General features: G+C 40.2%; 1 protein-coding gene across 1 annotated transcript in view; it reads left to right on the top strand.

The window, feature by feature from the left end:
- The window catches only part of ASXL3 (ASXL transcriptional regulator 3), a 195,966-nt gene that overhangs the window by 162,951 nt on the left and 10,089 nt on the right, over positions 1-22,926 (top strand). Inside the window, 3 exon segments of the mRNA XM_070778764.1 lie at positions 11,062-11,158; positions 13,226-13,331; positions 19,619-21,581. Of these exon segments, the coding sequence (XP_070634865.1) occupies positions 11,062-11,158; positions 13,226-13,331; positions 19,619-21,581 (2,166 nt within the window).

Here is a 22,926-nt window from a genome sequence, read left to right as displayed (position 1 = left end):
CTGGCATGCTACAGTCCATGGGGTTGCGAAGAGTTAGACATGACTTAAACAATGACACCAGCACACAGATACACAGCGTGCGCGCGCGCACACACACACACACACACACACACACACACACAGAGGCACATCAGGGGTGCCCTGGGGTGTGTCTGTCACATCTACTAGGAGTTATTATATAGCTGAACTTCTTGAGCTCTTTCCCTAAATGAGCCCTAGTCAAAGCATTTTATACATATTTAGGGATTTAATCCTCACAAAAACTCTGTGAAGTTAATAGTTTGTTATCCTTAGTTTACAAGCAAATAAATTAAACCCTGTAGAGGTGGATCTTTCTCAGCTAAGAATATCCATTTTAAAAAAAGGAAATATGCACAAACAACAACAAATCTTGATGCTACATAATCCTTCAGCTACCACACTCTCAACCCCATTTCTCTTCAAACCATATCCTTTACTTCTCTTTTCAGAGTTTTGATGCAAGTGAAAGTGCATGTTGCTCAGTCATGTCCGCCTCTATGTGACCCCATGGGCTGTACAGTCTGTGGAATTCTCCAGGCCAGAATACTGGAGTGGGTTGCTTTCCCTTCTCCAAGGGATCTTCCCAACCCAGGGATCAAACCCAGGTCTCCTGCCTTGCAGGCGGATGATTTACCAACTGAGCTATCCTTCACCTTTTACGGGGCTTACTCATCCCTGCCCTCACATACATCACTACCTAGAAATTAGTATCTCAGAGAGTCCTTCCTACATACATGGACCTGGAACATTCTGTCATTGTACATGTTGCACAATTTTTCATTATAACGTTTCAGGACAGGACCTATCTTTTTGTTTATTGTTGTTTTTTCCCCCAACACCTAGCACATAAAGGTTTTGAGTAGAAGAAAAAATGCCTGCATGTTAATTTAAGGAAGCCCCATGGTAGAATAAACATATATTCATTTGAGCCATCAAATCCTGTTTTACCACTTACCTACGTAGGTACTAAATTAATTATACTTATTATTATAAATATAGCTATAACTGAACAATAGTGGGCTGCTGCTGCTGCTAAGTCACTTCAGTTGTGTCTGATTCTCTGCGACCCTATAGACAGCAGCCCACCAGGCTCCCTCGTCCCTGGGATTCTCCAGGCAAGAACACTGGAGTGGGTTGCCATTTCCTTCTCCAATGCATGAAAGTGAAAGTCAAAGTGAAGTCACTCAGTTGTTTCTGACCCTCAGCGACCCCATGGACTGCAGCCTTCCAGGCTCCTCTGTCCATGGGATTTTCCAGGCAAGAGTACTGGAGTGGGGTGACATTGCCTTCTCTGAAGAGTGGGCTGGGCCATTGTTTAACTGGGGAGAGGAATAGACTTCAGGCATAGATTTTAACAGGCTATAAAAGGGGAAACTAAAGGCATACTAGTTAGCCAGGTCTGGAAGTTGTTCTAGCATCTTTTCCTCCTCTGGGTACTTATTGTACCATTATAATGAACATTATTTTTTTTCTGTCCTATCCTAGATATTAATAAAGCTCTTATGGCAGCAGAAGCTATCTGTCCATTTTACAGTCCCTGGCAAGTAGTGGCTGCTTATGAAATATTTGTTAAAGAAATGAGTGACTAATAGATAGTCAATTAAACACAGCTGTTCTGTGTATTACAGGCAGAAACAGTGATTCATTGATTCCCACTTCATTATAACAGAACCTTGTTTTATCTGTACAAGAACATGAACTTTTTTCACTACATAAAACTTTAGTATTATATGGTTGCATTGGAAGTTTGCTTTTTCATTTCCCTCCTACAGAGGGAACATTGATGAAAATATAATTATAAGAGAGAATGTCTTTTAAGATATACACACATTCTCATATTTGCTAAAACATGTTCAAATTTTGTTTATCTGCCTTTGGATCAAAAAAGTCATTTCTCATCAAGGCCTGTCAGATCGTCCCAGGATGTGGCCAGGGGGTTGTTCACAAAGTTTAATGAAAAAGATGAACCATAAAGATCAAAACATACTTCTCTAATTTTGAAAGGGTGATTAAAGGATCTGTCCGTGACTTGACTTCTGTCTTCAGATGTCTGTATTTCACTATTTTTACCTATTTCACCACAGGCTATGTATCTTCTGAGCAAGATGCTGAAGCATGAGAGACGTTATAGCACTTTGAACAGAGAGATTCCTCCCTTTGCAATTTAAAATAGGGTGATTCTTAGAAAAAGTGGCAGAATGTAAATGTATAAAACAATGTCTTTAGAAAATGATATCTGCTTTTAATTACTGTATATAAGATTAAGGTAAATCTCATGTAAGTAAAGTAATTAAAACTCAATAATTGAAGTCTTTTAAGAATCAATATCAAAATGCTGTTTTCATATATTTTTAATATCATACATATCCCTCAAGTGTGGATCTTCGGATTGTAAATGCTGAAATTCGTAGCAGCAATTATGAGAAAATCTTTTTCTCTTATTTCTAGGGAATTCCTTTTGCTCATTAATTGGGACCTGAGAAATTGATTGCCAGCAGGTCTTACCCTGGGGCATGGCTTTCCTAACCTCTTAATTGAAGACCTCCTCTGTCGACTTGGAGGCTTGGGGAGGTGTCTGGTGAACAGTTCTCTTGAGAGGTCCAAGAGATTCCATTCCAAAGGCAGTGCTTATCTTAGCTAAGTCATCGGATTGTTAAAGCGTGTTTCCAGATAAAGAAAATGAAGAAAACTTTATTACACACACATAGTTATACATGATTATATAGGTATGTGAAAAAAAAAGTGGAAGTGTTAGTTGCTCAGGCACATCCAGCTCTTTGCGACTCCATGGACTGTACCCTGCCAGGCTCCTCTGAAATTCTCCAGGCAAGAACACTGGAGTGGGTAGCTATTCCCTTCCCCAGGGAATCTTCCTGATCCACATACATGTTTACATGTATTTTTTAATGAGAAGGTGAGAATCTACTCCCACAAGACTAGCTGTTATTTTGTCATCTTATAATCTTCTTTTGTTTTCAAACCCCTTGGAAGTTTACATACTTGCACATCTCATTTAATAATTAAATGTTACCCACATGTCTGCCTCAGGAGCTTTATTCTAGTTAACAGATACACCTGCCATCACCCTCAGTAGAGTGGATCTTCCACCTCCCAAATTCTTCCCTGCTCAACTTCTTATCTTGTGGTTTCCATTGTAGCGTTCAGCAGGGATTTCCTGAGGAACCAAGTAGTAGGAAGAAAAGGAATCAGCTTGACTCAGAAGAGAGGCTTTTATAATAAAACCAGTTTTAATGACCCATTATGACAGTAATAGGGCTTCCCTGCTGGCTCAGAGGTTAAAGCGTCTGCCTCCAATGCGGGAGACCTGGGTTCAATCCCTGGGTCGGGAAGATCCCCTGGAGAAGGAAATGGTAACCCACTCCAGTATTCTTGCCTGGAGAATCCCATGGACGGAGAAGCCTGGTAGGCTACAGTCCACGGGGTCGCAAAGAGTCGGACACGACTGAGTGACTTCACTCACATGACAGTGATGACAAAAAAGCCTTCTGCTTTTCCATCCAAATGTTGATTTCTTTGGTAATATTTCTGAGATTTCTTTTTGTTCACATTAGCTTAATTCCATGCACATTTTTAAAAAATTAGGTGGAGGAAAATGAAAATGTTGTTGCACTTTTTTCTTTGACATCCGTATAGTTCCTGATAGTCTTGATTACAGTTTTATAATGACAGTTTCTGTGTATTTAAAGAAAAGTTGTTATATGCACTTATACTTTGATATGGGCTTTCCTGGTGGCTCAGTGGTAAAGAATCCACCTGCAAGCAGGAGACGCAGAAGACGTGGGTTTGATACCTGGGTCAGGAAAATCCCCTGGGGGAGGGCATGGTAACCCACTCCAGTATTCTTGCCTGGAGAATCCCACGGAATCCCGGTGGGCTACAAGTTCACAGGGTCATAAAGAGTCCAATATGACTGAAGCAACTGAGCACGCATGCACATACTTTGATATAACTTTTAAAAGTAACGTGAAATAATTGTTTCTTGCAGTGGGCTTTGAAATTGAGGTTGTTAAGACTTATAGCATCATCCTTTACTGTTTTTACTTTATTTTTTATGAATATTTGATTTTTGCAATGGGTAGAAAATTGTCCCATGTCCAGATCTCAGAAATTTTCGTTCATTTTGCTTAACAAGGATTTAGTACCTAGTGTGTGCAAATTCACTGTGGTAGGTTTATCTCATTTGACTGCTGCTGACAGTGACACTTTAACAACTTTTAATATTGAGTTGGCGAAAAGTTCATTCCATTTTTCCCTTACGATGGTATTTTTTTTTCCCCATAAGATAGTATTATAGAAAAACCTGAATGAACTTTTTGGCCAACCCAATACATCATCTCCCAAACTGTATTTTGGAGAACACTTGTTTTTGTTCCATGAGATAGTGATAATTCTTCTAGAAGAGGATTGCAAGGTTTAAAAGTTTGGGAAATACTGCATGATGCTTTAAAATAAATCCTAACATATTCAAGAATACATGCAGTAAAGAAAATCATTCTATAATATTTAGTAAGTATAGGCTATATTTATTGGATAGTAGAATCAATTTCCTTTTAGATAGATTATCCATTAAAATTGTAATTCCTCGTTTGAAAAATCCCTGTTTTGCAAAGCACAGTTTAGAAAATGTTGTCTTAATGCAGTTTAAGAAATAGCATTCAAAAATTATTGGCCAAATTGTCTTTAGTATACCGTTGATTCTTTCTCCCTTACTAATCCATCTCTCTCAGCAGCCCTCTTTCATTTTTTATATCTAACTTTATACTTACATTTTCTCTTGTGGATAAAACTTGAGCCATACTTACAGAGAGTCTCCTGAGCCGTCTGAATCCTACTTAATGGTAAGGTAAAAAATGAAAACTTACCGTTTAGAGAGGATGAATTCCCCAACTCTAGTTCTTCCTGGAGTGTAGAATACAAGAGCACTGAATGCTTGTTCCAAGGTATAAGAGGGTCAGTAATAATTGCTTATAGTCTGTCTGCTCATTCCTCTTTTGCTGTTGCATTAGATTCCTGGTTGGTGTCTCACTGACTAGGTTGTCCTTGCTCTAAAGACCCTGTTGATTGTTTTATCGGACATAACAGCTAGTATAGTGTACTATACACAGTGTTGACCCGAGTAATCCCATATGGCTTGGTAGATATTAGTACATACACACTACAGCTCATCTTCTGGATACTCTTTTCTTTCAGCTGTGATGCCATCTGCTTTGATTTTCTTTCCACCTGTGACTGATTTTTCTCGGTCTTCCTGGCAGGATTTACTTCTGCCCATTCCTTCTGTGTTGGTGTTCCTCAGGGCTCTGCTTTATGCCATCTTCTCTTTTGGTTAGCTCTTCCTGGGTGTTCTCATTCATATCCATGTTTTCAATTACACTTTCTTTACTACTAATGACAAATTTTCTATGCCTGATTCCTTCCTCACCAGTGGGCTTCTTCCCTGAGTTTCCAGTATTGATTAGATCACCTTTACTTGATTGCCTTCTCCATACCCTTATATTGGCATATTCAAAGAAAATCCCATCATTTCTTTGTCTAAGACACCACTCCCCCCTTGTGCTTTACCTGTCCTAATGCCTCTTTCCAGCATCCACCAAATTAGCCAAGCCTTCTTCTTGGGAATCATCTTTCAAGCCTTTAGCTCATTCACCACCCAACACGTGCTCACCCAGCCCCATCATTTCTGATTCCCAGACTTCTCGTGCATGTCATCCATCTTTACTCCTGCTGCCGAGTAGCCTCAACACTTTTCATCATTTGTTCCTTGGTCTTCTCTTGTCACTTCTTGACAGAAGTCCCTGCATTTGTCCAGGGCATTCTTCATACTATATGCAGAATGATAGGTAAAAGACCTCAATTTGGATTTATAATCAGCATCTCAACCTTAATTGGTTCCAAACTAAACCTCCTTCCATTTTTTTCCATTGTAATAAATAGCAATTCATAATTTTAATTGCCAAGGCCAGAAGTCTTTGGCGTCATTCTTGCCTGCTCACTTTCTCTCATACCACACATCCAGTCCATCATCAAGTACTACTGGCTCAACCTTCCAAATATAATTAGAACCCAACCTTTCTGACCACCTCTGTACCTGTCAACCTAGTGCAGCTACCATCTGGATTATCTCAATAACTACATCCTCATGTCCCTGGTGAGTCTCTTGTCTTCTAAAACTGTGCTCTCCACAACAGTAGCTGCTAGCCAGCAGTGACTGTGGAGCTTTAGAAATATGGGTTATCTAAACTAAGATATGTTCTAAAAATACATAGTGGACATCAAAGAATTAGTATACAGAGAGAATGAGAAATAGCTCATTAACAATATCATACTGATTATATATTGAAACAACATCTTGGATAGGTCAGATTAAAACTGTGTTATTAGAATGAGTTTCATGTTTTTACTTCTTTCAGTGTGATTATTAGAAAAATTAAAATCACAGATGTGACCCGGTATCTATATTGCTCTTGGGCAGCTCTGAAGTCTTTTTTAAACACAGCAGTCAGAGCTCTCCATTTGAAATGTCAGAGCTTTTCATTGTTGGGCCCAAATCCCCCAGAGGCTGTCCAGCTCACTCAGGAGGGACAAGCCAGTCTTTTCATTGGGCTGCCAGGCCCAGTATGATTCTGGGTTTTGAACCCCTGTTCCTCCCACTATTAAGGTCTCTCCAGCTCTTAGGGCCTCCTCGCAAGCCCCACCTGAGGGCCGCTGCAAGTACATCCATCCACTGAGCACACCCTCCCCCAACGCTGGTGGCTTCTCCTTCACTCATTCAAGTGTCGGCTCCGGTGTCCTTGATCAGCAACGAGCAGAGAGGCCCATCCTGGACACACCATCTACATCAACAGATTGACAGTCTGCTTCCCCGCACACACTCAGCATGAATGTTTTCATTTTGTTTTGACTTTGTTTCGAATGGCTCCCTCCCCACTACCTGTAGAATAAATTCCAAACTGCTTGGTCTGTCTAGATGCCGCGTTAGGATTTAGCCACTTTCTGACTCTGCAGCCCATTTGTCACTATTCATCTAAGCAGCCCACCTGCCATCCATGCCAAATCACTTGCGTGCTAAGTCGCTTCAGTCATGTCCAACTCTTTGCCACCCTGTGGACTGTAGCCCTCCAGGTGCCTCCATCCATGGGATTCTGCAGGCAAGAATACTGCAGTGGGTTACGGTGCCCTCCTCCAGGGGATCTTCCCGACCCAGGGATCAAACCTTCATCTCTCACGTCTCCTGCACTGGCAGGCGGGTTCTTTACCACCAGCACCACCTGGAAAGCCCAAAGCACTTGCAGGAAATCCCAAATTAGAAAAAGGGATAAATAATCTATTAGATGTGCAAAGCATTATTATTAACCCAAGATATATTCTCATATAGAACAATATTAATTGAACATCAAACATTGGATGGCTTGTAAGTAGCAACATCTTTTTAATCCTTTGCATTCCACTGATAGACATCCCATAAAATGTATGTTAATGTAATCAACCCCAAAAGCAAGTGATATACTCACCAATTAAGACTTAAATCTTTGTGAAAGGATCTCTCCACAAATAAGATTTTCTTCCTCACACTTATTTTTCTCCATAGCAATGAGCACACACAGTTTTTCTCCTTCTAATTAAAAACAAAACATAACTTATCAACAACTTCTTTAGATTTTTCATTGAGTTACATAGAATGAATGTTTCTATTGTGGGTAATCAGAAAAAAACAAGAATTTATAGCTCAGTGATAAATAAATAAACCTTTCAGAAATGTTTATTGTTCCAGCTCATTTAAATGCCATGTCTTTTGGACAGTATTTCTTAAAGGCCATAAAATTAATTGTGTATTTCAAAAGTTTTATTGGCACGTATTTCCTAACTCGAATTCAGCCCTCATGTTTAATTGTGCTGTCTCATACAGGCTGGAAGCCTGGCCATTAATATTATTTTTCTGTTTTAAAAGAAAAACAGTTTCCTCCAGGGCTAGCTTCCATATTCTTGAATGTGGTCATTTCACACTATCGTGCATTTTCATGTGCTGAAATCTTGATACTCTGTCAGAGCTAATCTGGGTCTGGTATTTCTTTGTGTCTTAAAATTATGCTGAAATGTCAGTTAATAACTCATCATGTCCCCTGGCCTGGCAAAATATACTAAATTAAAATCCTGCATGTCAGCTACTGGAGTTCAGTGTTACATCTTTCACTTACACAAACCAAGGAGAGTGTAATAAACATTTGTTGAGTACCTGCAATATAACAGGCATTGTGCATGGACTCCAAATTGTTCAGCACATGCGTGTGCTCAAATGTAGAAAATCTACCTTTGTTCATCATGCCTTCCATAAATGCACCTCACAGTAAACTACTTCATTTTTCTCCCGGGCACTTGCCTTCCACCTACTTGTTCTAACTGTTGGGGACACAGCACCAAGTGGCCTCCTTTGCTTCAGTTCATAACCGCATCCCAAAAGGTGGTGTCCTAGAATTGTCCAGTTTATCCACTCCCATTTTGGGGCTGTGGTGAGATGCTGAGGTGGGGACTGGCGTGGCAGTGTCACCAGACATCACAACTGTGCTGAGCCCAGGTGGGTGGGAGAGATACAAGGACCAGAAGCATCTGCTATATGTGGAGTGTATTTGAAAATGAGGAGGCTTTTCCTTCTACTGCAGCTGTATTGCCTGCACCCAGACGAGTGCCAGATACACAGGTTCATGTAAGTGACTTGATAAGTATCTGGGCTTCCCAGGTGGCGTGAGTGGTAAAGAACCCACTTGCCAATGCAAGAGACACAGAAGATGCTGGTTCGATCCCTGGGTCGGGAAGATCTCCTAGAGAAGGAAGTGGCAACCCACTACAGTATCCTTGCCTGGAGAATTCCATGAACAAAGGAGCCAGGGGGCTACAGTCCATGGGCTCGCAAGAGTCAGACATGACTGAAGCAACTGAACATGCACGCATGCAATAAGATGAAATCATTAGGAGGAAATGGTGAATCCATGAGTGAACAGTCTTGTAAATTTTCCAAGTGGATTAAATATTTTAGTGTGGTTATCAGTATCTTAGGTAAGGAAATTCAAGATCTCTAATCTGTGGCTGTCGTGATGGCAGCATTCAGCTTATGTCACATCTGTTCAGTGCCTCTCTTCTCTGGATTTTTTGACCATTATTCCATTTAGGTCAGGAGGAAAAGGGGGTACCAGAGGATGAGATATTTGGATGGCATCACTGACTCCATGGACATGCATTTGCACAAACTCCAAGACAGTGAAGGACAGAAGAGCCTGGTGCTACAGTCCATAGGGTTGCAAAGAGTCATACACGACTGAACGACTGAATGACAACAAGAGATTACATTTAGAGTAGGTAGTATAAGATTTCAGAGAAGGCAATGGCACCCCACTCCAGTACTCTTGCCTGGAAAATCCCATGGATGGAGGAACCTGGAAGGCTGCAGTCCATGGGGTCACTGAGGGTCAGACATGACTGAGCGACTTCACTTTCACTTTTCACTTTCATGCATTGGAGAAGGAAATGGCAACCCACTCCAGTGTTCTTGCCTGGAGAATCTCAGGGATGGGGGAGCCTGGTGGGCTGCCGTCTGTGGGGTCGCACAGAGTCGGACACAACTGACGCGACTCAGCAGCAGCAGTATAAGATTTAGTTTTCGACTCAGTTTTCTCCTTTGCTCCTGAATGATGGTTCAGCTGACACGTTCATGAAGTCATGGTTTGAGTTAAATTTTAAAAGAGGGACAGCATTTCTTTGGGTGAAAATGGAGTGAAAAGAAGACAAAAAAAAAAAAAAAAAAACGAATGAAAACATGGGGATAAGAAATCTGAGTGTGTTTTCAGATGGCAGAGACTTCTTAGAGCTTAGGATATGAGTGTGTTTGTGAGAATAAAAAGAAATCTTTGAAAATATAACTGGAGCTACAGTTTGCCAAGCCTTTGAGTAGCAGACTAAAACATCTTCACCTCTTCATGAACCGTCCAGTTGCTGATTGTGACATCCTGTGTCCACAACCCAGTCTACACTCTGTACTGTATGCTTTATATAAAACCATCCTGTCCCAATCCTGTTAATCTCCCAAGACCCTAACCCATTTCACCTCTGGCATCAAGTTCTTCTCAACTACTCAGGTCCACCTAGATATCTTCCCTAACTTTTTTTTGTCCTTTTTAATTCCCACTCACCTAATTTTTGGCATTGTTTAACTTTTTATATGTTCTCTCTTCACTCCACAGCTACTTACAGTCAGCCAAGGACACACTAGTTCTTTTTATCCCGTCTCAGCAGGCAGAATATATACCCAGAAAAGATGTTGTAAATAGTTGGAAAGTTAAAAAAAGCATCCAGTTTGGTGATGCTTCTCTGAATCTCTTCTATTCATGAATTTTAAAAATATTTGAGGGAAACATTAGTAGCATATAGCATATACTGCTTTTAAACTTTGTATACCTGTTTTGTGTGTGCAACCAGAGAGGTGAGAAGAAGAGAGAGAGAGGTATGTATGAGAGTGTGGGTGTGTTTTAATATGCTCCAGAACTTTCTGTTGTCTAAACCTCAGACAGTGGAAGAATCCAAGTGATCAGACTAGATTTCTTTAGCTTTCACAAAAAATTCAGAAAATTTAATTTTAAAAAACTCAATCTAAAGGTGTGCGCATATCTTGATTTTTAATTCAGTACCACTTAAAGCACATTAAAATGATAAAGATAGAAAACTTCTTTGATTAAACCGCATACATTTGTTGTACTCACCACTGATAATGGAAATGCCTAATACATTGCTAAATTTATTCCTAAATTGCTATAGAGTCATTGTAATAGTCACTGTAAACAGTGCAGTTTTCCTACTAGGAGATTCATCTTTTGTTAAATTCCTTCCTTTCCTCCCTGCCTCCTGCCCTGCTGTTTCTGTCTCTCATTTTCTCTCTCTCTCACACGTACCCTCAGTTTTCGCTTCTTTCCTGCGTACTTTTGCTTTGAATTATTCTTGATGGAATCTTGTTTTTGTCGGCTTATTTCCTAGATGGGAAGTGATGGAATTTTACGCCTCAGTACTTCAGCTCTAAATAATGAATTCTTTGCATATGCAGCACAAGGCTGGAAACAGCGACTGGCAGAAGGTAAATTTCTATTTTCCATTATTATTTGACAGATCTGAGTACACATACTGTTCTGAGATTTGCACTCTTCTCTGATTCCCAAGTCATTTCCCCCACTGAAGTATACTTGAATTAAAACTCACATCCTATTTCAAATGACTTCATTAATTCTCTTATTATTCTTGGCAATTTTGATGTCCAGGATTTTTGAAGAAAGCATAGCATTATCTAGAACATGATAACAGTTTGATATAGCAAGATATTCTTTGGAATAATCATTTTAATTATATGTTTGATATATTATATATTTTCTTAAGGCCTAAGACTCTGAAGAATCTTCTTTTAATATTGTCCTCCCCTGAAGGCACACTTTGCCTTATCCTTCCTTTAGTCACCAGTCTTCTTGAAAGACTAGAAAATATCCAGTGTCACATTTTTACTCCCTTCCCCGCGCACATTGTTACGGCTGGGAGTGGCCCAGTCTTACACAATGGAAACAGTTCTTTCTAGAGAATATGAATTGCTTTCTGATTGTAAAGTCCAGTTTCCTTTCCTCTGTCCTGCCTTTCATGTTGCTTCTCCAGTATCTCACTTGTTTTCCACCCCATGCAGTACATATTCATATCTCTGTGCCTTGTGAGCTAATTACTTTATGAAAGCTTGGTCACTTTTCAGAAGCTAACTCGAGAATCAGCTTCTATGCATGGTCTTCCCTAATTGCTTTAGGCAGAATTAAGTGCTTTCCCTCTCTGTACTTTTACTACATTTTTTATTGTGGCTTTTACAGGGTTTTCTACATTATTATAGTCAACTGTGTGCTTTTTCTTTCACCAGAGCGGCTGAAGCCATTTCCACTAGACATTCATAATATATCTTAGGTTGCGTCCCGGGTACCTTTCTGACAGCCTTCTCTCGGCTTCCTTCAGGAGCTCCTGTTCTTTCACCTGCTGGTAATAGTGATGCCTCCACCATTCTCTTCCCTGTTCTTCGCTTTTATAACTCTTCATGTACTCTGAGCAGCCTTATTCAGCACCAGGATTCCAGCTGTGGCCCATAAGCTGAAAACGTCCAAAATTGTCTTCAGCTACTCTTTCCCAGTGCTCAGTGCTCCGTTCCACAAGTCTGCAGGATCTTCCTAGCATCAAGCCCCTTAAAACCTAAATGCCAGCATTAAATTCTATTCCTTTTAAATGTCTACCATTTCTTCTGCCTTCTATCTGCTAAGATCATCCCTTTTCTCACAGCTCTTAACTCAGAAACCGTAATGATATCTTTGATCCTCTCCCTTCTCCCCAGGTCCATCTGGTTAGGAACTTGTGTTTTTGAATCTGCATGTTCTTCAACGTTCTCAAGATGTTGGCCTGACTGTAATCTCCTTCTCTCGTCTGTGCTACCTAGTAGCCTGCCTGCCAGTTTCTAAGTTGCTTATTTGGCCATTTTTCTCCCTCCCCGAACACCACCAGGACCTCCCTCAGTCTCTTACAGAAAAACATTCAGGGCTCTCTTTAAAACATGTATTGGTTAATTGACCACAGCCTATCTTTCCTATTCCATTTCATCCTGTATTTTACTCACAATTGGCCTCTTAAAAGAACATAAATATATATATTCATATCTCTGTGCGTTGTGAGCTAATGACTTTATGAAAGCGTGGTCATCTTTCAAAGGCTAACTTAAGACTCAGTTTCTGTAGATGGTCTTTCTTAATCGATTTAGGCAGAGTTAAGTACTTTCCCTACATTTATGAATATTCTTACTTATGGCTTCTATAGGGCGTTCCACCTTGTATTATTATACTCAATGGTGTGCTTTTGCGTTCACCAGACTGGTTTCATCAAGGACACTGAATATACACAGTTTCATTTACCGCCTCTAGTACACAGTACATTTACTAAAGCTTTCAAGTCTGTCTGCGACTAAGTGACGGAGTGATGTTCATAAAAGGAGAAGCCGTAGAAATATCATTAGCACTCAACCTGTTACTTTTCAGTATTTATAAACGTTTACTCAAATTAGTTACATATTCTCTTTATTAATTGGCAAAAGATATGACAGCTTTTCCTCAATATCTAAGCATTTTCTTTCTAGGAGAGTTTACTCCAGAAATGCAATTGCGGATAAGGCAAGAAATTGAGAAGGAAAAGAAAACAGAACCTTGGAAAGAAAAATTCTTTGAAAGGTTTTATGGAGAAAAGTAAGTACTAGAGCATTTTTTTTTTTGTCATTTCTCTTAGAAGGAAATGAAAATGTAATTCTCTTTGTTCACACAGCACACTCATGTGCCGTAAAACTTAATAAACCTGTGATAAAAGGCAATAGTCCCTCAGTGTAAGAAATTGCAGGTAAAATTATAGTGACACATCAGCACTTAAATTTTTTTTAAATGCATTTTCAATGGTTTATAACTTGTCCATGAAAATTCATTTTGGACTGAAAATAGCACATGAATTCCAGAGAAGTCAATTTTGTCTTTCTTAACTGGATTTTAGTAAAAATATGCTATTTTTTTAGTCTAAGTATTTTCATTAATGAATCATTAGAGATAAGCAGCCTTAGACACATATTTATTTCTCACATTTTTCCAAAAATGTTGACTCTGAGTATACGTTTGTTTAGTCCTTATTTTAAGGAAAGCCTGAAGTACTATCTATTGCTCTGTCCATTTTCCTCTTTCTCTATAACCACTTTAAAAAAAAAAAAACTTTATTTTACTCAAGGATAGTTGATTTGCAGTGTTGTAATAATTTCTGCTCTACAAGGGTGATTCAGTGTATGTATGTATAAGAAATATATATTATACATTCTTTTTTATATTCTTTTCCATTATGGATTATCATAGGGTGTTGAATATAGCTCCATCCATGTGATATATGGACTTCCCTGGTGACTCAGTCAGTAAAGAATCCACCTGCAAGCCAGGAAACTGCTTGCATGTAGGAAACCGAAGTTCGATCCCTGGGTTGGGAAGATCCCCTGGAGAAGGAAATGGCAACCCACTCCAGTATTCTTGCCTGGAGAATCCCATGGACAGAGGAGCCTGGAGGGCTACAGTCCATGGAATCTCAAGGGTTGTACACACTTAGCAACTAAACCACCACCATGTGATACAGTAAGACCTTGTTATATCCATCCTGTATATAATGCTTTGCATCTGCTAATGTCAAATCCCAGTCCATCTCTCTCCTACCCCTTGGCAGCCACAAGTCTGTTATCTGTGTCTGTGTCTCTTTTGTAGACAAGTTCATTTGTGTCATATTTTAGATTCCACATATAAGTGATGACATACTGTAAACGTCTGACTTAACTTTTGCTGCTAAGTCGCTTCAGTCGTGTCCGACTCTGTGCGACCCCATAGACGGCAGCCTACCAGGCTCCCCCGTCCTGGGATTTTCCAGGCAAGAGTACTGGAGTGGGGTGCCGTTGCCTTCTCCGACTTAACTTTTAGGGTGGTAATTTCTAGGTCCATCCATGTTGCTGCAAATGATATTATTCCATTAGGTTTTATGACCGAGTAGTATTCCATTGCAGAGAAGGCAGTGGCACCCTACTCCAGTTCTCTTGTCTGGAAAATCCCATGGACGGAGGAGCCTGGTGGGCTGCAGTCCATGGGGTCGCTAAGAGTCGGACACGACTGAGTGACTTCACTTTCACTTTTTATTTTCATGCATTGGAGAAGGCAGTGGCAACCCACTCCAGTGTTCTTGCCTGGAGAATCCCAGGGATGGGGGAGCCTGGTGGGCTGCCGTCTATGGGGTCGCACAGAGTCGGACACGACTGAAGCGACTTAGCAGCAGCAGCAGTATTCCATTGTGTTTATGCACCGAATCTTCTTTATCTGCTCATCTGTCAGTGGACATTCAGGTTGTTTTCACATCTTGGCTATTTTCAGCAGTGCTGCTGTGAACATTGGGGTGCATGTATCTTTCTGAATTATAGTTTTGTCTGAATCTTTGCCCAGGAGTGGGATTATTGCCTTATATGACAATGGTATTTTTATTTTTTTGAGGACTCTTCATGCTGTTTTCCATAGTAGCTGAACCAATTTACATTCTCATCAACAGTGTAGGAGGGTATAACCACTTTTTGATTTATTATTTTGATTTGTGTGTGTTTTAAAAGATAATACCAGATGTAGATAAGCGTGGTAGTGACTGAACTAAATTGAAAGCATTCTCTCCTTTGCCTCCCAGTTAACAGGGACACATTCTCCTTGAGCAGAATTGGAGTCTCACAGACAATCAGATTTGTAAGAAAAAAAGAGGGATTTAAGAGCTGACAGTTGACAGTAACTTTAGATCATCTTGGGCTTCCCTCACGGCTCAGCTGGTAAAGAATCCCACCTGCAATGCGGGAGATCTGGGTTGGGAAGATCCCCTGGAGAAGGGAATGGCAACACACTCCAGTATTCTGACCTGGAGAATTCCATGGACTGCATATACAGTCCATGGGGTCACAAAGAGTCGGACATGACTGACTGAGCGACTTTCACTCACTTTAAATCATCTTAGGTAGAAGAATCTGTGCTTTAATTCTCACAAACATAACTGATGCTTGAAAGTGGTGTTTTGTATAGAAGACACTAAGGTGATTGTAGGCGATACAGCTTGTACCGTTTGATCTAATTTCACAAAACTCCCCTGTAAATGAGGAAAAATGTCAGAGGGAGTCTCACATGAGTGTGCCTCATCCCTGGTGAATTGTCCTAAGTAGCCATCCTCAAGAGGAGGAAGGCTCCTTTTCAGTTGCTGCCCTGAGACCTCAGATGCATATACATATTTAAGCAAAACTAAAAGGCTGTAATCTCCTTTCTCAAAAATTAAAATTGTGGCAGGCTAGTTATCAGCCTTCTTATATTATTACTAGCACTATTACTCAAGCCTGCTGGCATCACAGTCCTCATTGCAGCTTTCAAAACTAGATACAAGACTTTTCTGGTGGTCCAGTGGTTAAGAATCTGCCTGCCAACGCAAGGGACACAGGTTCAATCCCTAGGCTGGGAAGATTCCACATGCCGCAGGGCAACTAAGCCCTTGTGCTACAACTGTTGAGTCCACGTGCTACAACTAACGAAGCCCATGCACCTGGAGCCTGTCTCCACAACAAGAGAAGCCACCACAGTAGGAAGTCCAGGCCCCATAACAAAGAGTAGCCCCCACTTGCCAAAACTGGAGAGAGCCCGCACACAGCAGCAAGGACCCAGTGCAACCATAAATAAACTAATTACATTAAAAAACAGATTAGATACCGATTTAGGACACACACCCTAGGCATACTGATTGGGGATCTCCAGGAGTTGAACCCTGGAATCTGTATTTTTAGATGCTTCTCTATCACGCTGATGTCCAGCAAGATTAAGAACCCTGCCTTCCTGTCTTTTCTGACAAAGGGAGTGTTGGGAACACTCTTGTCAGTAATGGAAGAAGCATAAGCAAGACAGTCACCTCCAAAGAACCTGTCCTTAGTTTTGATCGTGTGTTGGGCTTGTTCTTCTATCAGCTCAGTCTGCATCAACCATTGTCTTTGTACCACACACACTGTCAGACAGCCCATGATGTAAGACCACACAGAGACTTTTCCTCAGTCAGCAGACAATCACTGAGCATATTCAGGCTCTAATAGGTTTCTAAGAGCTTTGCAAATATTGTTTCACTTAATCTTCTCAACTGTCCTATAAGGTGGATACCATTATTACTCTTTTTTTTTTTTAAAGGGGGATTAGGAAACGGAGAGGCAGTGAAACTGATTTCCCCAGGCGTACACAGTATGGTTAAGTAATTTGCTCAGTGTCTTAATCCTGCAAATCCTTCTCAGAAAAATTCACACATCTACAATTTTTGGCATGAAATTTGGGGGCTCCTGCCCTGGAAGGTGATAGCTACAATGCTGTGCATAAACATGACTCCCCAGCAGTGTCACTGAGTTCTGAATCCAACAGTTCTTTGATTTAATTGACCCTTTCCTTGTTATAGTTTATCCATAGAGTTTCTGTCCCATTACCTCCCTGGACTTCTTGCTTATCTTTTCTGATCTTTGATTACATACTGGATGACTGGTGCATTTTGGACATTTCATTGACTGCCCTTCTAATTTTCTTACTCTGAGATTACCTATATTCCCTCAATACAGGAGGGATATTTTCCTCCCATCAGATAATTTTCAGTTGACTGAGACCATGTGCCTTCTCATTGCTCTGAGTTCTCCCAAGAATGTTACCACTGAAACTCCCCTTTAGTTAAGATCTGTCTGATTTAGTTTTCTGCTCTTTGTGACCTTTATTTTGGTTCGTACTGGCTTACTCTGCCTTTAATCCAGGGTTGTTGTTCAGTCGCTAAGTCGTGTCTGACTCTTTGCTACCTCGTGGACTGCAGCACGCCATGCTTCCCTGTCCTTCAGCATCTCCTGGAGTTTGCTCAAACTTGTGTCCATTGAGTCAGTGATGCCATCCAACCATCTCATCCTCTGCTACCCCTTTCTTCTTTTGCCCTCAGTTTTTCCTAGCATCAGGTTCTTTTCCAGTGAGTTAGCTCTTCACATCAGGTGGCCAAAGTATGGGAGCTTTAGCTTCAGCATCAGTCCTTCCAGTGAATATTCAGGGTTGATTTCCTTTAGGATTTTTGATACAGTACTGTCTTAAATTTGTTTTAATTACTTATGTAGATGTTATGAATATGCTAACCCAAAATTATAGTATATATTTAATAATATCCTTGTGACTCATCTAGCTGAAATTTGGCTGCTGGTGGGTAGGTTTTGTATATTCTCTATCTAATCTAGTATCAGTGATATCTTTACTTGATCTGGCCCCAGGAGACCTTGTATCCAGCTGATTTTTCTGTTCTAAATTCATCTGTTGTGTAGTTATATTATTCTTTCCGTCTTAGCATAATATAAACTGTGGTTTAATTTGAACCCATCATAGGGAAAGTTGAAAGAAGAGAGACTAATTATGAAGGAAGTATCCTCTATCTTTCTTTCTCAGCTTTCTGAAATTTAGTGAAGAAGGCAATGAAAAAATACCCCAAAAGCACATTCTTTCTTACTTCCTTTTTATTCTGAGGATTTAAGTAAAAGGTTGAAGAAGATTTCACTGAGGTATTTTCCTGTTACAGCTCTATTTCCTCATTCAAATATGTTTCTTCCTCTGGGAATATTCTCTCTCCTGCTCATCCTTGTAATTGCCTGCACTCTAATTTAACTTCATTTAGAACAGCATATTTCCCTACCATCTGATGCTAACATTGTAACTTAGTATGATAGGAAATAGTGATTTACAATATTATCAATCATAATTCTGATGAACTTTGTCTTATGGCCTGGGCTATTTCTTGATATTCTATACTATCTTTTTATGGAATATTTTTACTGTAAGAGATCTACATGAAAGAACTGAAATGTCTTGTCTCACACAGATGTAATCTAGTGGAATCAACTTTGATGACCCCAACCATATTTATTATTCTTTAAAGAAATTTCCATCATATCTTAGGTTAGACATTTAGATACTAAAATAAGGTGATGGACATCTTTTACATTGGGTTAAGAGAACTTAATCTTTGGAAGTCATTTCAGTTGTAGAATTTTACAACGTACCCATCTTCCATTTATTTTAATTATTTGGTTATGTTGCATCTTTTGAGGACTATGAGATTTTCTACTATAAGGATATATTTCTACTTCCTGAGTATAAAAGTTTAGATTTTTTTATATTCTTTTGCCTTTCAGCCCATATTTTTTTAATCTTTTGTACTATGCAATTTTCTTATTACTAATACTTGGTAAGGTTGATATTTCCTTGCTTATAGAATAAAAATCAATACTTTTTTTTAAAACCAAAAGTTTATTTTGGGGCTTCCCAGATGGCTCAGTGGTACAGAATCTGCCTATCAAAGCAGGAGCCATAGGAGACATGAATTCAGTCCCTGGGTCAGGAAGATCCCCTAGAGGAGGAAATGGCAACCCACTCCAGTATTTTTACCTGGAGAATCCCATAGACAGAGGAGCCTGGCAGTCTGAAGTCCATGGAGTTGCAAAGAGTCAGACATGACTGAGTGAGCATGCATGCAGAGTTTATTTTAGGTATGATTATAAAAGCAGTCTTCCCACGTGGCTCAATGGTAAAGAATTGCCTGCCAGTACAGGAGATGCAGGTTTGATCCCTGGGTCAGGAAGATCCTGTGGAGAAGGAAATGACAACCCACTCCAGTATTCTTGCTTGAAGAGGAGAGGAGCAGAGGAGCCTGGCGGGCTGCAGTCCATGGGGTCGCAAAGAGTTGGACACAACTGAGCAATTGAGCACATAAAAGGAGTAGAAAACCTAAGCCATCATAAATGAGTTTACATAGGCTAAGCATGCTACTTAGTGATAATAAAATTAATTTGATGCATTTACTTCTATGAATGCTATATTTGGTGAGAGATCCAAGTTGTACCTTTCATGTTTTGTGGTTGAACAATAATTTAGTATTTCTAATTTCTGTTCAGGTTGGGCATGTCAAGAGAGGACTCTGTAAAGCTCACATCTGGACCAAACACTGATGGCGCTGAAAGTAGTTCTTCCTGTGGGACCCCTGGCCTTCCCAGTCTTTCTGCACAGACTCCCTTGAAAGAACAACAGCCAAAAAGCTTGAAAAGCCCAACTTCTCCAGAGCCTGAATTCTGTGCTACGCTCTGTCCAATGGTAGATGTAGGTAAAGATGTAATGACAGAATCAGAATCAGAGGACATCTTGATCCCTGAAGAATCCGTGATTCAGGAGGAAATTGCAGAAGAGGTCGAGACCAGCATCTGTGAGTGCCAGGATGAGAATCACAAGACAATACCTGAATTTTCTGAGGAGTCGGAAAGTCCAGTCACCTCTCATGAAGAGCCACAATTAGCACCTCCTGAAGATCATGTGGAATCTTGTGTTATGATGAATGATGTTTTGGAAACTTTGCCTCCTATCGAAGTTAACGTGGAAGAGAAGTCAGAATCTCCCCAGGAAGAGATGTCGGTTGTCATTGATCAGCTGGAAGTCTGTGACTCGCTCATTCCTTCCACTTTATCCGTGACTCATGTTAGTGACACAGAACATAAGGAGCCAGAAACTGCACTAGAGACCAACACTCCAGAAATTAAAACGGGGTCATCGTCCCTAGAAGGCCGATTTCCAAGTGAAGGAATTGCTGTGGGTATGGAGCTGCAGAGCGAGCCCGATGAGCAGCTTTCTGAAAATGCCTGCGTCTCTGAGACGTCCTTCTCTTCTGAGAGCCCAGAGGGAGCCTGTGCCAGTCTGACATCCCCAGGAGGGGAAAACCAATGCACTTCAGAAGAGCCGTGTACTCCAACCTCCCTTGAGACAACGTTTTGTTCTGAGGTGTCCAGCACTGAAAATGTGGACAAATATAATCAGAGAAATGCCGCTGATGAAAATCTTCATGCATCTTTGCTGTCAGAAATCTCTCCAATATCCACCTCACCTGAGACATCAGAAGCATCTTTGATGTCCAATTTACCTTTGACATCGGAAGCATCCCCAGTATCAAATTTACCTTTAACATCAGAAACTTCACCCATGTCTGATTTACCTTTGACGTCAGAAACTTCTTCAGTGTCTTCCATGCTTCTCACGCCCGAGACCACTTTTATATCCAGTTTGCCACTTCCTTCAGAAACATCTCCAGTTTCCAGTTCTTCCATGAATGAAAGAATGGTGCATCAACAAAGAAAGTCCACTTCCGTATCCGAAGAACCACCCTCCCCGCAGAAAGACGAAGGTTCTGCTCTTGCCAAGCCCTTGGGAGAGGGCGTTACCTCTCCACAGAAGATTCTATCAGATGCTCCTGAACCCATCAAAATGGCTTCTTCTTCAATTGCTCCTGAAGCGTATTCATCAGAAGAATTACACAGTAACACCCTGAATCAGCAGCCTTGTAAATCACACGTTGAAACTGAGAAATCCTATCCCACTTCAATTCCGGAACTTCCTTCTACAGAAATGATCAAAGTGAAAAATCATAATGTCCTGCAAAGAGCAGAAAAGAAAGGGATGTCTTCACCATTGGACTTACCCGTCTTTTCTGAAGAGATAGAGAGTAAGGGAAATGAGGTCCCATCAGGTAAACTACAGGACAAACAATACGTCTCCTCGGTAGATAAGGCTTCATTTTCAGAAGGCTCTAGAAATAAAATGCATAAGCAGGGGAGCTCACAGAATCGGCTGGAGAACTCACATTCTTCCAAGTTGTCAGAGCCCTCCAAGTCCCCAGATGGGGTAAGAAATGAAAGCAGAGAATCTGAAATATCAAAGAGGAAAACTGCAGAGCATCACAGCTTCGGGATTTGTAAGGAGAAGAGGGCTAGGATAGACGATGACCAGTCATCTGCTGGACGGAACATCTCGTCCAGCAGCCCACCTGAGAAAGAGCCACCCCCAAGAGAGGAGCCAAGGGTCCCACCTCTCAAGGTATGGTATTTTTTTTTTTAACGAAAAATTCCATAGATAGGCTTTTCCTATTCAGATATTTCATTTTTCAAGAGTAAATGTCACAGTTTATACTCCAATACTCCCAGCGCCAGTCTGATACTAAGTGATTCTTTTTCAGACTGCATTGAGTTCATACAGTAAGTTTAGATACATGTATATATTTAGACCTGGGCATTTAAGGGAAAAATCAAATGAACAGGGAGAACTGGGCCTGGAGGAGCCCACAGGCCACTCAGATAACATGGCCTTTGGGGGACTCCAAGATGTAGGACAGAGATCTACATAAATTTGAAGGTTAATTCATCATTCTATAAAAGTTAGCAGAACTAGAGACAGTAGTGATCAAGTCAGAGGCATGCACTCAAGAAATGAAGGTATGTATTACCCCTTCATTCATTTGCCAACAAACATTGAACTCCCCACACACCACACTGCCCAGCAGAGAGGGCCTGGCTTGTGAAAGACCTTCATTAAATACTTCTTGAATAAATAAATGAAATTGCTTTGCAAACCCAGAGGAAAATGCCATAGATATACATGTATACAAATGCTACTATTTTATTTCCAAGATAGTTAAAGAAGTATTTGACTTCACAAAATAATAAAACCTGTAGACAAACATTCCTAATTACACTTCTTATTTTGATTCCCAGGTAGATTTTAACTCTCAGAAAACCAACCTTTTATATAATTGAATCTGCCTAAGTGAACTGAAAATTAAGATTGATTCAAAGAACTATAAACAAACAGCCTTTGTTTTTCTTCATGTCTTTTTATTTTATTCTGCTCTGACATCTACTTATAATAGGGACTCTTAATCTCCCTAAGGTTGACTTTTAAGGGTGTGATTGTAGTTATTCTGTATAATGAATCATTCCCTATTAAATAAGATTCTGGAGATACAAAAGATGAACATTAAGCTCCCATTAAAACCCTGCTATGCATTTTCATTTATGAAGCAATGGAAAGACAAATATAATAAGCATGCTTCCCCTAGGAAATACTTTTAAGTATAATATGTTTAAGTATAGACATATATACAAGTATATAATACATTGAAGTATCCTGTTTTTTGTCAAAAGCTGTTTTTAAAAGTGATATATACCTTTATGTAAACATACGTGGATTAGTTAGATAAAACAAATTTGTTGTTTGTTAGGCTTGATGTTTCTAATTTTTTAAATGAAGGGAAGTACTTGAAAAGCTGAAATCCTTTTCTAAATTTATCTTTCTTTGGAGCCTTTAGATCAGAAGAGAACCAGCACATGTTTGAAAATGAGAAATGAGAGCTCAGGAAAATAATTCCACCTTCCAAAGTTCTAAA

The sequence above is a fragment of the Bos indicus genome, chromosome 24, assembly GCF_029378745.1.
Source record: "Bos indicus isolate NIAB-ARS_2022 breed Sahiwal x Tharparkar chromosome 24, NIAB-ARS_B.indTharparkar_mat_pri_1.0, whole genome shotgun sequence".
In the NCBI taxonomy this organism is placed as follows: Eukaryota; Metazoa; Chordata; class Mammalia; order Artiodactyla; family Bovidae; genus Bos; species Bos indicus.
The sequence above is the reverse complement of the archived record's forward strand: the minus strand, read 5'-3'. Positions and strand labels throughout refer to the sequence as shown.